This window comes from Xiphophorus hellerii, chromosome 17, assembly GCF_003331165.1.
Source record: "Xiphophorus hellerii strain 12219 chromosome 17, Xiphophorus_hellerii-4.1, whole genome shotgun sequence".
Lineage (NCBI taxonomy): Eukaryota > Metazoa > Chordata > Actinopteri > Cyprinodontiformes > Poeciliidae > Xiphophorus > Xiphophorus hellerii.
In genome coordinates, this window is record NC_045688.1 from 7,483,443 (window position 1) to 7,501,101 (window position 17,659).

Below are 17,659 nucleotides of genomic sequence, written 5' to 3' on the forward strand. Positions count from 1 at the left end.
ATGTGAATCCTCTTCCTCACTTGAAACAGATAAAAAAATTTTTTTTAAGTATTTAATGATGTGCATCTCTGAAAATGATCCAGTGTGAAAAGATAAATGCTTTTAAACTTTATTTTTTTTTGTTTATGTACAGAATATACAAGAACTATAAAGATGAGTAAAATGTTTTCAAAATGACAAAAAAAAGAGAATATAAGGAAATGTAACGAAAGAAAAGATTCATTCTGAACTAATTCAAACTGAAAAGAATCACAATTGAGACGGAGGTCAAACGGGATTAAAAACATTGACAGATTATCTGTTAGTGACTGGTGACGCTCGGGTGGAGCGGTTTGACCCGGACCATGCGGGACAGTCCCAGTCTCAGCCCGGCACTGGGAGACTTCACAGCCGGCGTCAGGGATGAGGTCGGACTTTTACCGACCTGAGCTGGAGAACAAATGCATCTTTACTACGTTTACTGTCTGGAAACAGAAAAATGCAGCAGAAAAAATGCGGTCGGGTTCTACCTGGCGGGTTCCACTTGGGTATTCTGCCCCCTGCTGGACTCACAGAGCTCACAGGCTTCACACTGAATGAAGCTGGCTTACTGGGAACCAGTTTGGCTGCTGGGGGACTTCTGGAAACTCCTGAAACATGGAGTAACTCTAAAGCAAAGCCTTATGCACATTTTTCTTTACACTCACAAATAGGGTTTGAATTTATTCTGTTCATTATTTATTGTGAAGAATTTTTTATAAGAATTTCTATTATCGTCTTGGAAAAAAACCTGACAGAAATGTTATTTTTTTGCCATTTTCTCCACCATTTGTTCCATGTGGGCATCAATAAATATAATTAATATGAAAATATGATTAAATGCAGTCACTGTGTGCAGTTTGGTGATATAAATCAAATAGGTTTTTCAAATACGATAGTTTTTCAAGAACAATATTTGTATTTATGGTGCTATGAATACCAAGCAGTTGCAGCCAAACAGTTACCTAAAAAAAAGTAAACAGTTTTTAAAAAAATCAAAAACTTAATAAGTATTATAATAATACTAAGTATCGCTATTAAATTCATAGTCCATATTGCCCAGCCCTACACTCAACTTTCCAACGCTCACAGGCAATGTAAGTTTGTAGTACAAAATAGAAAAGTTTAACATGAATTGATGTAGATATTTTTTATAGTGGACAGAATTTCCCTATGTAACCTGGAAAACACAACGAACAGCAAAAGGACTTTCTAATTTAATTCTCTAGGCCCTTCCAGGTCTGGAAAATACTGAAATTAACAGAAATCTTGTAGAACTGAAGCCAACGTTGAAGCCAACTTACCTGCAGCCTGTGGTTTAGATTGTTTTGATTGTTTCTTTTCTTTTCTGGGAGCGGGACTTGGCTTGGGTTTGTCTTTCTTGGACACTTTTTCCTTCCTTTTAGCCTTGCTGGATTTCTTCACTGTAAACTCCTCATCCTCGCTCTCCTCAGGCTCACTGAAATCTTCATCGCTCTCTGAATCTGAAAAGGCATGGCGGTTATTGCTCCGAGTCGACAACAAAAGCAGGTTGATACGAATACGGGCAGGGAGCCAGATAACCTGGAGTCAGTTTGGGTTTGTAGTCTTCATCTTCATCTTCGTCCTTCTTTCTCTGCACCTCAGCTGCTTTAGTCGAGGTCTTCCTTTGTCTGGCAGCTGGTGATGCTTTCTCTGATGTGATTTCATCAAGGCCTGAAGAAAATGTTGTTAAAAAAAAGAGACAGAGAGAGGAAGAAAAAAGAGAGATTTACCTAAAACTGCTCCGTCCACGCTGCAGTTGGACAGAAGCAAAGAAGCTGGATCTGTGTTTTCATCGACAGGGCTTTGAACTTTAACATTTGCTGGGAAAATAACAGGAACAAAACAAAATTAGAAGTTTATAAAACATAAAAGCTACATGTTACATGCAACAGCTAATCCTTACTGGTGGGAGAATCGTTTAGTCCGTCTGAGTTATTGAGTAAAGAAAGCGTGATGGCTGCTTCAAGATCTCTTTCATACAACTTTTCATCCAGCGGTTTTCTGGAAACAAGTAATGAGTTTATGTTCACAACATGTAACTAGACACATCACAGTTTACAACAGGAGCAAACAGGTTATTGTGGAATTTTTTGTAAGGTTTTGTTGCGATGGATTAGCTGGCTCCATTAAATCTGAAGATAACACACAGACTCAGACCGTAAAACTGATTTTCTTGCCCTGATCTGTTTCGCCCACCTGCTCTTCTCGCTCTGAGCTGTTGTTGGGTTTGACTCTGGGCTGGAGGACCTGACTGAAGGTTTCTTCTGTTCGTGTTTCGTTTCCTCTCTGGCCTTTTTGCTGGGCGGTGCTTTCGAACAGGCAAAATCCTCATCTGTCCCAGTATAAGAGCAGGAAACACAGACATATTTATTATAAGGAAACTTATAATAAAGAGGTTTTTTTTGTTTGTTTTACCAGAAACAACATATACTAACACATTTTCTACCACCAATGTATAGCTACATTGTAGCTAGTAAGAAATCATTATATTTTCTTCCTCAGATCCCATTGAAAACCTTATATAGTTGCATATTTTTAAGATTTTCAGAGACAAACTAACACATTAATAAACAGTTCTTTAAATAAGACATAGGTTTGATGGGATGTTGTCGAAAAAATATTTACTAAAGCAAACAAACCAGCGTAGAAAGCTCATTACTTAACTCACCATCATCCAAATCTTTGTTTTCATAGTAGTTCACAACTTTCGTCTTCCTGTGTTAACACCAAACGCGTAATCATCAAAAGCGGTTAAAATGATCAGCATATAAAAAGATAAAGTGCAGTGATAAAAGCGTATACTCACCGGGATGGTCGGTCCATGTCCAGAGTAAATATGAAGCTAAATTTTGTTTTTATTCTTGAAACATTAACGGCTGGTTTATAAACACGAACAGCTGCAGTGACAGTACGCTAATGCTAAATGTGTCCGAAGAAGCTAACCTCAGGCTACTTAAAACTTTACTCTTACTTTCTAATTAAAAACAATTTCAGCTTTAGTTAAGTAATGTCGTAGCTCGCCTTTCCTGCTTTCATCCAGCCCGCCGGATCACACCGGAAGTGACGTTTTGTTGACCAATATGACGAAACACCCGCGCTGATTCGTTTCTACCTTCAACGATTTTTATTTTTTTCGGTTTGTTTTTCTTCTAAATAAACAAAACTGTATAAATACACAAAATAATATTAATAAAGAAATAAAGCTATATTTTTATTAGCAAATTAAGTGACGAATATGCTTCTTTGCTTTGTTTGACGTACGTGCTGGCGTCAACAGTCGTTTTGAACGTAAGGGACGCCGCCATATTGGAAAGGTAAATTTGTGCCTATAGCTTTGCATAACCGCTGAATATTGGACCAACACACACCGTCATACAGCTATATTTATATTTTCTTAGCTGATTCCACGTAAAATTATAAATGAGTAACACATTTTTATTGTATTTTGGTATTAAAACATTATTTATTGTATCAGGTTAGGACATATTTTTAATGTACTTCATGGTACTTCTTGTCATAATATGACTTCTAATAAGTAATATGGCTTTAGTCAGAAGACAATATAGTGTTTTCAGGCAATTGTTAATGTTCTCTTATCCATTTTTTATTCAAAATGTGTTGTTTAATACAGATGGACTGCCAGCTTTTCTAACATGAAAGACTGCACAGTGTTATAAACATTTTGTCACTAATGCTTTCTTACCATCTAGATATCTTATTAAATCTACACACTGATGTTTTTCCTCAGCTAAAATCATAAAATAAATCCATCTATTTAAATTAACTTAACACTAAAATCATATTTTTAGATCTCAATAAAAACAATATATACAACAGTATCTTCTTTTTGCTGTTTCCTACTACTTAGAATAAATTAAAATGAGGATGTGTTGAAACACTGGCCAATAAAGCCTAGAAATGACTCATCCCACACTTCCAGTACCATGCTGCCAAACATAAGTTTGCACAAGCTCACATGTGGAAGTGTGTGGGGAGCCAAAGTTAAAAAAATAACATAATTTACTTAAAATATAGTCACGTGTCTTTAAACAGTTTAAATACAGTCATCTAACAAAATTAAGGATATTTTATTATAAGCCTGTGCATTTTCTACCAAATTTGGACATATTAGACATCAATTTTAATAATACTGAAGAATCCGCCTCTACCTGTGGATGCAGGGTCCCTGGGGGTTTTTACGGTCATTAGGCGATAGGTGGGGTCCATCCTGGACAAACAAGACAGAGAAAAAGAAATCAGACAACCTCACTTTGTTCTGTTTTGGCAGACTTTTATCTTTTTTTCTGTCTCCAGTGGCCCTAACTCGGGGTCACGCACATGAACTCTGGACAGGGGTCAGGGTATGGATCGTTGCAGCGTCTTGACGCAGTTTCTCCAGCAGATGGCGGTGTGGGTCCGATGCGCTCATTGTCTCTACTGGCTGATTGACATGAGCTTGACACGTCCTCAGCTGCCCACTCGCCCACACTTGGGCCGGAAACAATCCCTGCTCCTTCTGAAGTGGGGTAAAAATGAAATCTGTCCATTTTTACAGCCATTCCAAGAGAGCAGCTGCTCTACCGAAGGTTGTCATTTTCCCCTTTGTGAGTGGGTGGCTGTCGGCTGTGGTTTGTCACACAGTGGACCTGAAGCAGAGGCTTGGGGACGCCAGGGTCCGTATCTTCGGACCCAGACAGGGAAGGAAGACAAGCAGGCTGGGGCCAAAAGGTCTTGTGGTCACACATTCCTAAACTCCTCCAGCGCTGCCTACAGCTGGGACTAAAATATCCCTCCGAGTCATGCAAACACTGCTGTTACAACACTTCTAATCGCAAGTGTTGGAAGTTTTGTAGAATGTAAACAATGTATAGATGTTTACATTCTGTTTATGACAATATCACAATAGCTGCAATGAGCATGCCTCACTGCCTCAAGGTTGAAAATATGATTTAAATATACCAGCTTCAATTATAACTGCTAAACTTTATGAGATCTGAGTTTTACGTGACATTTGTCTCTAAATAGCAAACCATTTTCCTACATTACATTTGTCTATTAATGTACTTTAATTAGCTTTTTGGATTGGGGACCAACATCCAAACCTGGAGCCTTTATCCGTCTAACTCTGGTCCTGCTTTTATGAGAAACTGGGTTTAATCAACTCCACAGAGACAAAAGAGAGTAAATTTTAGTTGTATTAAACAACAAAACAAATATATTTCCCCTTCAGTAATTGTTTTATCTCCTAAAGAGAATCAGCTTGGCTTCCTAGCCTACTTGGCCTCTGAGGTCATCAGTGGTCTTAATTTGAGTTTGTTAGTTGGAAGTGGTCAGGATCCTGTTTTCCTTCTCCCCCACTGATGTGAATGCCATCATTATGTTGTGTTTATCGCCTCAGAGTGGTAGTTGGAGTGAGGCTCTCTAGGAGCACAGCTGGTGTCCATGTTTGGTTGTTCCGCAGGCGGACGCTTCAGTGTTATTTACATTCCTGGAGGGAATAAAATGTATTATGTAGCATAGATGCTACAAAACATAGTCACATTTTCATGTCTTGTATTCACAAAATGCACATTTTCTTTTAGCTAAAGAGCAAACATAGATTTTTTTTTAACTGCTCCTATTCATAAAGTATGTTATTAAAGCTCAAGCTGGACATATTTTTAGTTGCTGCCTTGCAGAGAAACCTCTCTGGTTGGGGCTGGGAGTTATTTCCCAGCCCCAACCTAAGGATGCCTTAATGAGCTCGTAGCGCTTCGGATATCCGGTGTGGCGTTGTTGTTTTTGTAATCTAGAAATGGCCTAAAGCCAGATGCCTCCAGGCCAACCGCAGCCGGTGAACCAGAGTGGGCAGACAGATGTGTCAATCAGTGGCTTCCGGAGTCCAAACTCGCTGTCACTGAACCTTCACCAAGGTTATTTTTTCAGCTACAAACAGGGCAGCCACAAAGGTAATTTCAAGGAAGAAACCATCATTTTGAGCATTTGTTTTAATGAAATTAGGGCTTTTAATCGTCCAGAATTAGGGGAAATATTAAATACATTGCTAACTTGTAAATAAACAAGTATTGGACTAGTACAAAGGATTTTTTGTTTGTTAAAACACTCTGACCTAACCAAATTGAAAAAAAAAAAAATCAGTAGAGCTGCTGATCAAGATCAAGTTTTGCTCCTTAAATAGGCATAAATAAATTCTGGGTGGTTTAAAGATTTTCCAGTGTTTGTAAAAAACATAGTAAGTTTGTTTTTACGTCTATAAAACCGAACGGGAGCAAAGAAAATGCTTGATAAGTCAGGGATGTCAAAATCAACAAGATGAAACATATATTTTCTTAAAATTTGCAAATTAATTTTTTGTGCCTTCTTCACAAGAAATTAGTGAAAAGGGCACAACAAATAAAACAGTGATTTATGAAAAGGTTCACACATGATTTATTATATTATTAGGGTTGAGAAAGTAACATGTCACAATATAATCGATACTATTACATTGCTATTTATTTGATTTAGTTTATCGTATGCGTGATAAACTAAATTATACATATTTAGTTTACTAAACTAAATATGCACGATTTTATTGAAATGAACTGTGTTGTTAAGACAGGAATACTGTTTCCTAATTTTTGGGGGTTAGAATATATTTTAGCCTAACATAAATGGGTGTGGGTAACTCCTTTTTCCCCTAAAGTGCTTACTGTTTTTGCTTACTACATTTTTGTTGTTGTTCTTGGATTATTGCAAGATTTAATTAATTCCAGCATTTCGAGGGCCACAAATGGACCCCGGTTCGTGCTTTGGACACCCTGCTTTAGCATTAGTCCTTGACCTTCTGATCCATTTCTAAAGCTTTTACCATGCTTTGATCACTTAGCTCAATGCTACATAACACAAGTAGTTTAAAGTCATCTGTTGATGCTCTCAGCGTCTTCCCTAAAACCCGATCAGAGCGATACACGCTCCCAGACGTCACCGTTCTGGATGATTATATGTGTTGACAAGACAGTGAAGCTATAAAGAGCTTCAAAGCGGCGGCAGTAATTCATCGCTGCCAACTTTGCACTGTGACTCCATTTAAATAGCATTGTTTGATGCTCTGCACTGCAGCCTCATTAGGGCAACCTTTCAACAGGCAGATCAGCGGCTGAAGCTCAGCAGAACTTGATCACCCATCATGCCTTGGATGCTGTGATGTCACTGGTGACTCGTTTGTTGAAAGATCAACGGCAGCAACGTGTCCGACTGCAAAAATCTCTGACAGAGTCCTCTGAAGTACTTTTGGTCGTACTGTAATTATCTTATTTTACTTGAAATAAGGCAAAACTAACTAGCCTTAGCATTCACAACAGGCTGTGCTGATGGGAAGAAGTTGTATCAAGGAAGGCGTGCACACTGGCATGATTGACAGCGCTAAGACCCGCCTCCTGGCTTTGTTTTATTGTTTCTAGTTGGCGTTGGAAGATTTTTTTCACATGTTTTCTGTCTCTATATAGTGACAGTTTCAGCAAATATTTTAATAAAACTATTTCTTATATAAGTTGCATGCTGCAGCTTTAATATTGATGAAAATGTTCCAGTTCATCTGGCTTATTATTTCTCATTTTCCCATGCTATAAGCAAAATAATCTGACGGAAACTAATACCTTTTCATCAATATTAAGGAATTATTTACTTTTTAAAAAGCCTCTTTGTCTTGCTGAAAAGTTACAGGTAAGTTAGCATGGCTGCTATTATGGCAGATTAACAGTTTTTCTGTGATGTTGAGTTGTTTCTCTGCCTTTAGCACATTGAGCAGCGCTTTCATGAGATTGACTGACAGCGCTAGGCCCCTCCTCCTGGCTCTGATTTGTTGTTTTTGCAGTGAGTTGGAGGAGATTGACCTTTTCACATTTTACCTGTCTCTATTATACTGTAAGGTAATGGTGATAATTATAACAAATATGTAAAAAATAAATAATAATGAAATAAAAATCACATACTGCAGCTTTAAGAAATTATTTACTTAAAAGAACTTCTATATATTGCTGAAAAGTTACATCTAAGTTAGTTTTGCTTTATCTGAAGTGTACCGAGAGATTTGAACTGGAACTAGGCCAAAAATATTTGGTATGTGTTTGATGTTAGTGACTCATCCTGCAGCAGAAACTTGGATTCTTGTCGCTTTATGTTGAATATTAATTAGCTATTAGGTAATAATCCAACACACAGCGGGGGACAACTCTGCTAAATGCTAATTATTACCTGCAGTGCAGATTATTGTGAAGCTTAAGCACTTTTTGGTGTGAAATGCTGTATATTTTGAAGGGAATATTCATCATTATCTGTTATACTCAGTTAAAAGTTCAAAATAATTCAGCTTTTAATACTTTTGGAAAAGGTTACTTTAGTCAATGAAGAGTTATTGATCTAACTTCAAGCTTTTGCCAACTTTCAAATGCTGCAATGCAGTGAGTTATTAGCCAGTAGCCAGGGTGTCATGACCCCTATCTGACACCAGAGGGCGGTATCATTATGTGGCAGCAGTTCTTTCGGGTTTACAAAGTCTCAAAAGTTTTCTATATGCCTTAGTTTATGGATGAAGATGTTTTGTTCAGATGAAATGTTTTACATACAGCTCTGGAAAAAATGCAGAGCCCACTTCACTGAACCCCGTAGAAAACCTCCTGGTTATTCCACCAAATGTTGACTTCTGAGTTAAAACATTAGTATTGCTGTTTTTAAATGAATATGAACTTGTTTTCTTTGCATTATTTGAGGTCTGAAATCACTGCATCTTTTTTGTTATTTTGATCATTTCTCATTTTCAGCAAATAAATACTAAACTTTTGCTTGTAATTTCGGACATGTTGTCAGTAGTTCATAGAATAAGGGAACAATGTTCATTTTACCCAAACATAAACCTATAAAAAGAAGTCAAATCAAAGAAACTGATCAGTTTAAGTGGTCTCTTAATTTTTCCAGACATGTTGCCCCTGGAGGGCAATTAAATAAACAGTTGATTAAAACTAAAGTAAAATGTGAACAAAAAGTTTATTTAATTCAGTAATTAAATTCAAAAGTGAAACCTTTTCACAGTGCTGTGAAAAAGTATGTACCCTTTCACCAATTTCTTCTGCTTTTTCTATTTTGTCTCAAATCATACAAAAATTTGAATTAAAGACGACAACAATATCTAAATCAACTCATCACAACCTGAAAAAGTATTAATAATTGGTTCAGTAAACAATAATGCAGATATAACTTTGAAACAATGTAGGTTTCAGCAGTGGCACAGGTTGATGCGCTGATGCAGCAATTCATGCAGCAAGGCAAGGCAAGGTAAGGTAAGGTAAGGTAAGGTAAGGTAAGGTAATTTCATTTATATTGCACATTTTCAGCAACAAGGCAATTCAAAGTCTGAAACAGTCCAGACCAAGAACTGAATGCAAATACTGTGCAAACATCTAACCGTTCTTCCCACTTGTCATCAGACTGCTGAACTCTTATCAATCAATCAATCAATCAAATTTTATTTCTATAGCACATTTCAGCAGCAAGGCATTTCAAAGTGCTTTACATCTTTACAAACACAGAATCACAATGCAACATAGAATCAATCATTAAGTCAAGTTCCATCAATAAATTTGTAATTGATTACATTTCAAATACAATCCTAAACAGGTGGGTTTTTAGTTGAGATTTAAAAGAACTCAGTGTTTCAGCTGTTTTACAGTTTTCTGGAAGTTTGTTCCAAATTTGTGGTGCATAGATGCTGAAAGCTGCTTCTCCTCGTTTGGTTCTGGTTCTGGGGATGCAGAGCAGACCAGAACCGGAAGACCTGAGAGGTCTGGAAGGTTGATACAACAACAGCAGATCTTTAATGTATTGTGGTGCTAAGCCGTTCAGTGATTTATAAACTAACAACAGTATTTTAAAGTCTATTCTTTGAGCTACAGGGAGCCAGTGGAGGGACTTTAGAACTGGTGTTATGTGCTCTATCTTCCTGGTTTTAGTGAGAACGCGAGCAGCAGCATTCTGGATCAGCTGCAGCTGTTTGATTGATTTGTTGGACAGACCTGTGAAGACGCTGTTGCAATAATCAATACGACTGAAGATGAACGCATGGATGAGTTTCTCTAGATCTGGCTGAGACATTAGTCCTTTAATCCTGGAAATGTTCTTCAGGTGATAGAAGGCCGACTTTGTGACTGTCTTTATGTGGCTCTGGAGGTTCAGGTCAGAGTCCATCACTACTCCCAGGTTTCGGGCCTGATCGCTAGTTTTCAGTTGTAATAACTGAAGCTGTGCATTGACTCTAGATCGTTCCTCTTTAGGTCCAAAAATAATAACTTCAGTTTTGTTTCTGTTCAGCTGGAGAAAGTTTTGGCACATCCACACATTTATCTCTTAACTGGACTGCACTCAAAAACTGGTCTCCACTTCATACCTTGCACATATCCTTAAAGTATTTAATTAAAACCTACTGTAGCTAAGTAACTTCCATTTTACTGTCAGTCCTGCACTTTATATTTTATATTCATATTTATATTCATATTTTATACTGTATTTTATTTTATTCTGGAGTAACCTCACAACATTGGAACCTCAAAACATTGTCCTGAGCCGTATGCAACGAAATTTCGTTCTGTATACACCCTGTGCATGCAAAATGACAATAAAGTCAGTCTAAGTCTAAGTCTAAATCTGAGTAATTATCTAGATGTGAGGTATACTCTTCATAATTAGCATAAATAAACACTCTGTCTGTGATTAATCTGCATAATATATGAGTTTCAGTTTTTAAATAAATTGCATTTCAACAATATTATGATTTTTGTGACATTTTACATTGTCAAACTGCAGTCGCTCACATCTTTTTCTTGCTATTGTCGTTGCACACCTGTCCACCAGGTGTCACTACTGAGTATTTTTGATTTGGTTCTGCTTACAAAGCTGCTCTCTTTCACCAAACAAGAAACTATTTATTCTCTCCAAGCTCATTTGTAATACCCTGTTACTTCTATATTTTATCCAGCTTTGGCCTCTACAGCTGTCTTTGCCATATTTTTGATTAAACTTCTTCTTTTGTTCTGCCTTCAAGGTGGGAATATGTTTCATCAGCATGGAGGGACATCCAGGTCAAACTGGGTTCCATGAAGCCAACCAATAAAACTGAAACAAGTTCTTTATTTAGGCTGACACCTGGCTGGATGTCAGAACAGAGAAAAGTGCATCTGTTTGCTCCTTAAAGTATTTAATTAAAACCTACTGTAGCTTCCAAATGTTTTGGACTGTTAATCACTGTGATTATAAAAGAAAACTGGCCACGGTCCAATAGATATTGCTTTGGATTCTTCTGGATCTTTCCCAAATGTCACATATTATGAGTTGCTCTCCAGGACAGGCACCACACCAGAACCTTTGATCAACTACTTATGGGTTTAGATTTCATCCAGCGGGGGGCTACGACAAAAATAAACGATCTGATCTTTGTTGTGCTGGCAGAAAGAGAGCGGCCCAGTCCAAGATGACTCACTCTCAGCAGTCTGCCATGCCTGACGCTCTCCTCCACCCGTCAGCCAATTTGCCTTGATCTTCCGCTCATTGCCGCCTCTCGCCCGCCATACTGCTCGAGAAAGGTGGACTCGTCGGCCCGATTTCCATCTCACAGGGGTGAGAAAGAGCAAAGCGCTAAGCAAATGTGCTGAGAGGATTCCTGGCATTCCCCCGCTCGGCCCTGGTGGCCCGGATTGGTGTTGGGTTCCTGGGAGAGGGGGAAGAGGAGCCGGAGGAATCGGCAGTCGACTCAGCAGCTGACACCTCCTCTGATCTCTATCTCTTCCTACAGCCATAAACCAATCTGTCTGAGTTTTCAGCATAAGCATTGCTTTTCTTTTGTGGCCTCAGTTACAAATGCCAAGCTTTTTATCTTGATTGAGTAGTCTGTTGTGGTTTGGGACGTAGCATTAAACATTCCCTGGAGATGCTCAGATGGGTGTTTTAAAGGTTTCAATTCACATTTTGAACATTGTTATACTTCCATTGGGCCAGTAGGCTTGTTACTGCAACAAATTTTGATGGACAATAAATTGTCCCACTAGTTATTGTGATAAATAACAATATTGTCGTTTTGAGACCCTTTTATATTAATAATGGAATAAAAATGCAAGTTTGTCCTGTCAAAAACTAATAAACTATAATTTTGTACAGAACACTTAACTGGAGGACATTTAAAATAAAAACACGAAAAATAATAAGAGGAAGGGAATAAAAACTACTTATAACTGAAACCATAAATAAAATTAATTATGAAATCTCTCTAAACAAAACTGACCATAAAAAAACAATTAATCATCAGAAGGAAAATTACGGAGCTCATTTATCATGTTATTAATTGATTAATTGCTTATTATGACAGGCTTAGTTTCATCTGTTTCTAAAACCATACCAAGCACTTAAAAACAACACCCATGGTCTTTAGCTTGCTTTAAATCTAAAGACCATAGAACAATAAATTAACACTTTTTTTGGAGTCTGGAAAATGAGCTGTTCCAAAAACCTTCCGAATGTAAAGTCACGAATCAGCAGGGAACGCAGCGTTACCTAGCAACCCCATTGAAGCCCAGCCTGTTACCTAGCAACCCAAGCCAAGCTCCAGCACATTTTGTCAGCTGGTTTTACCGCTGTATGTGCTGTACAATGGCTACTGGAAAACACAAGTGGTTTTTTTTTTTGTTGATTTGCAATTCAGAAACCACTTTTTGTTGGTTGTGCAGGAGGCTTTACTGGTGCTTTTCAAAGATGTACGGTTGTGTAATCGCTCATCTGTTTGCAGCCATTTTCATGTGTCAGTGTAAACTGGGGTTGGGGGCGTGGCCAGCAGCATCTTATTAGGATTTAAAGTGACAAGACGCACCGAAACAGTTCAAAATAGTTAGAACTGACCTAAAATTCTCGTTAACTATGAATGATTTTGTGCAAAAAATGTAATGAACATGTTTTGTATCGCTAGATAGACCTATCCGAACCTGTTCAATTCCTTTAAAACTAAAGTTAAAAATGAAACTAAAGATAACTTTTCAATATGGAGAAAAGCACAACATGTATCTTTCTTTTGTTTAATTTTTTAAGAAATTCAACCAGTGGCTATCTAAAGACTGCTCTGAGGAATCCATGTTCACACTTTCTTGAATTGTGCTGTGCTTGCACTCTTCAGGGTAACATGGCTCTGATGTTAAGCTTGCAAAACTGTTTGATCAGAGCTTGTTTAACAGATCGCTGGCTTCTTTCAGCTCTCTGGGGAAAACCGTGTAATTACTGAGCTTAAAAAATATCAGTCAATCTTTAACACATTATTCAAATATTCCTTTTGCATCCAGGGAGATACGTGGTAAAACCAGATGTTTACAAAGTGAGAGAACAAATATAATGTAGTTCTCTTATCCTTTCTAATGGCTAGAACAATAGAAGATATGTGTTTTACTTTTTTATATAAATGTTCTTAGTGTTGGGTGTAGTTAGTTGCGTTTCAGATTTATGACTTGGGTCGAATGTTTTGGGTGTCCTTCCAAATTTGTTGTTATGCTTCTAGCAAATAGAAATAATTTTTGTGATTCTAACGGACATAAAACAAGAGAGATTTGGTCTGATTTAACTTCAGGCAGTAAGAAAAAAAATGTTTTGTGTGTTTCTATTAAGTGTATGTGAATTACATATCCGATCAGAAGCAATGATTGATGTTATTTTTGTATCTTATTTGATTTTTTCTATCAATTAATAACTTGGAAATTATCAAGCTAATTTTAATTTGTCGTGCAATTAAAGCTGCAGTATAAAAAATGTTTTTTTACATATTTATTAAAATTCTCATTATTTTGTAGCAATACAATATAAGATATAATATAAGTGTAAACTGCAGAATAATATCACTCAGTCAGAAACAACCAATCAGAGTCAGGAGGAGGGTCTTAGCGCTGTCAATCACTCTCATGTTTACTCTTACTCTTTGCTAAGCTACAGCTAGTTCACCACAACATAGCCTGTCATGAAGCTAATGCTAGTTAGCATAGCCACTAAACCGTTTTCCTGCAACAATGAGTTGTTTTCCCACCATTAGCACAAAGAGCAGTGTACACGAGGTTGATTTGCAGCGCTAAGACCCGCCTCCATACCATCCTGTCATGACATGGCGACAGTTTTAACAAATATGGGGGGAAAAACGTGTTTTTGTAAAAGAAACAAACTGTAGCTTTAAATAATTAACTGCTTATTGCAACAGGCTAACCTAGACATAAAATAGTAAACCTACAACAGACACATAAATGTATCTTTTGACAAAAGTTTGGCTGCTGCTTTATGACATTTAAAGGATTGCAGTCTTTTTTTGTTTAAAGTACATCACTGAGTTGAGCATAAAAACTGCTGCGTCATTTGCCGGGGTGTAAAGTCACCTCTGCCGGGCTTTTTTTCCCCCCTTAGTCACTCCCGGCCCGATTTAGCAGCAGCCACATCTTACTCTGCAAGGTGCACAAGCTGTACCCTTGATGAGATATTTTTACTGGGAAGCCTCCCCTGTGACAGCCGGCTCTTTGTCTTCCTCCTGCAGCTCCGCTCTTGACAAACGTACAACGACAGAAACAGATTTCTTTCATAAATACTTCATAAAATCACACACAGGTTACCGTCTTTAAGTGTCTGCTGGGTTTACGCTCCAGTGAGGCGGGCTGGGTTTTCTTGGGTCACAAATTTATGAAGCAGGAGGGGGAACACCATCTGCAGTTTTTGGCTGCTGAATTATTCATCAGCTGGCTCAGCACAAATCTGAACCCAGAGTCTCTTTCATGGGGGAACATCAGTGTTTTACAAGCTGCCGCTCTTTCAATAAAAATCATTAAATAACCAACCAATAACTGGGAATGATCTACAATAAAGCTTTCATTATTTATAGATAGATAGATAGATAGATAGATAGATAGATAGATAGATAGATAGATAGATAGATAGATAGATAGATAGATAGATAGATAGATAGGCCTAACGGGTGAATGGATGGATGGATGGATGGATGGATGTACATTCATGGTTTGTTTTTACATTTAAACAACAAACGCTGCAACTGTAAAATATATTACAATATTTAAAATTAAAACTTTTAATTTACAGTAATTTATCCCGCAGTTTATTTGGCTGGAAACAATATTTTTAAGCTGGTGAACATATAACTGCAAATCAATCAATCAATCAATCAATCAATCAGATTTTATTTCGATAGCACTTTACGACTGTGGCTACTGAACCAAAGTGTTTTCCATTAGTGCAGCAATAAAAACGCTGCAAATTTTACACTAATTTGTTATTTGGTTATTCTGCAAACAAAAAATCCCTGTCAATCCGGTCACTGTAAACAGCTTTAAAATAACTGAACATCTTTTTCTGTTCTATTTAGTATGGAAAAAATAAAAATGATGCATTTTTATCATTTAAATGAACAGTAATTTGCATTAAATACATTTTAATATACAATGCCTTGTTATCCCATTAAATTTAAAGCTGTAACGTCCATTTTATCACTTTTCTTTGTGGCAAACAAAGATTTTATGAGACATTTTCTGAGTTAATTGGTCAGAGTTTCAGTTGCCATCTATCGTTCTCATTACTCATTAGGATGGCATTTTCATGCATCGCCTTGATTAATTACCTAAATTTAATGCAATTAATTGACATGTTGCTGCTGATACCATAAACAGCTTCTCTGTCTCTAGGCGTGCGTCTGTGCAGCTTTGCAGCATCATGAATTATTGCTCAGCTGTGCCGATTATTATTGATAGATCCTGAAGTCATGCCAGAGAAACCCCCTCGTCTGCGTCTCCCCAGCTGCTGTTTTAATATTTCATTTTCCAAATCATACATTAATAAAACGCTGATTGAAAGCTCTTTGCATCTTTCATCTTTCTCTCTTCTGTTACTGCTTTGCTATATGTGTAGACTAAACTGACTCTAAATCTACCACTGAATAAACTGCAAAAAAACTAGGAAGTGTTTACTTGTCAAAATAAAAGCATTAATTTTCCAGTTCTTCAGTTTTTACGAATGCGTCTAGTGTCACTATTATAGCTAAACCAAACCTAAAAGGGCAACTCTGCTGGACTTTCAAAAATAAAACTTAAACATGTTCTACAAAATAAAAGCCTTCCTGTTTAACAAAGCCTTTTTTTTTTTGCAGAATTAGTATATAAAGTTCTGCTGAAACACTGATGGAAATGGGTCTACAATATCCGTTCACAATAAAGCTTACAGATAATTGCAAAAATAAAAACCTCAGTTTTCTGTAATTATTATTTTTTTTTTAAGATGTTAACAACAAATGCAGTGAATTAAGAATAGAAAGCACATCCCTTATTACTAATAGATCTGAACCAAACCTAGAAGGACAACTATTTTGGATTTTCAAAGTAAGACTTAAACGAACTCTACAAAATAAATGCCTTCCTGTTTTACTGAAACTGAAACAGTGATGGAAATAGCTCTAAACCTTAGAGATAACTACAAAATAAAAGCCTCAACATTCCTAAGCATTTACGATTTAAGCAAGTTATAACCGAATATAATGCAGATTCTTAATTAGGTAATAAAATAATGGGAGTAGGAAAAATAAGCAGAAATTGTCTGGCTCACATGTGGCTGGTGACATTGTGATATCAGGTTAAAATATGCACTCATATACAGACGACCTTCAGGCCAAACCAGATGAAATAACAGAAGGATTTCCTGAAGAACATGCATATTTGGTCATTTTCATGGACCTGACACACACAGACTGAGTGTTATTTTAAGCTCTTCAAACCTGATGGACGTTGGGATGGACTCAGACGTAAAACTCTGGCTTTGCTCCAGGAAGTATGAACAATGTTTTCTAGTTTATTAGGTAATAATTTAATTTCTTTTAGGATAGGGGTCCATTTCTGGTCATGTTCATCTGCGTTCTTAAAGTATGTGCAAATATAATATATAAATGTCTCGTTCCATCAGAGTGCGTTTACTTCTAATTACCTTTCTTTTAATTATTGAAAGTAGTCATGACTGAAGAGCAGCATCAGCATCACCCCAGTATTAGCTGAGTTAATCTGAAGAGCTCAGCACCGTCTCATTAACAGCCACACTGTCCATTGATTTAGGTTCCACTCTGTCAATAACCCAGTAGTTTTGTCTATTCAGGCTATTGGTTGCCTTGGTTAGCATAGACATGTGCTGATGCAGCAAATAAAAACCCTGTCTCATTAATTTGTTACTCAGTGTGATCTGGATAGTTTGTCCCTTGGGGGAAAAAAAGACTAAAACACAAATTTCAACAAACTTGTCGGGTTTGTACAAACTATGAATAGTAAATTTTATCTAAGAGGTTTTAGCTCCATTGTAGAATACCAACTACACATGTCATTACTGTTAAATGAAAATAAATTGATATTATAAAGGCTGTGTCTAGAAAAACAAACATTTCAGCTTCTAACAATTTTTAGTTTTGGAGTTTGATACACTAAAATATGCTATAATTCCCAAATTACAGAATAAGCATTCAGACTAAGTGTCTATCATGATAGTGATGGAAAAAATGGAATCCTTAAAGTTACTGAGTAAAGAATGAACA

The 17,659-nt window shown here is 37.0% G+C and overlaps 1 protein-coding gene across 3 annotated transcripts; it reads right to left on the minus strand.

Annotated features, from left to right (window-relative positions):
• Nucleotides 1-9: 9 nt before the first annotated feature.
• On the minus strand, nt 10-4,972 carry rad51ap1 (RAD51 associated protein 1). 3 transcript variants are annotated; one of them, XM_032589852.1, is made up of 10 exons: nt 4,381-4,970; nt 2,849-4,270; nt 2,711-2,757; nt 2,239-2,374; nt 1,946-2,043; nt 1,773-1,862; nt 1,582-1,713; nt 1,323-1,502; nt 510-626; nt 10-429 (listed from the first exon to the last, which is right to left on the minus strand). In XM_032589852.1, exons 2-10 carry the CDS (start codon nt 2,863-2,865, stop codon nt 302-304), a joined length of 945 nt encoding a protein of 314 aa, XP_032445743.1. In that variant the 5' UTR covers nt 2,866-4,270; nt 4,381-4,970; the 3' UTR covers nt 10-301. The 3 variants fall into 3 exon arrangements, with proteins under 3 accessions (XP_032445743.1, XP_032445742.1, XP_032445744.1); XM_032589851.1 differs by having other exon boundaries at nt 510-629; nt 4,381-4,962; XM_032589853.1 differs by lacking the exon at nt 1,773-1,862 and having other exon boundaries at nt 510-629; nt 4,381-4,972.
• Between the last annotated feature and the right edge of the window lie 12,687 nt (nt 4,973-17,659).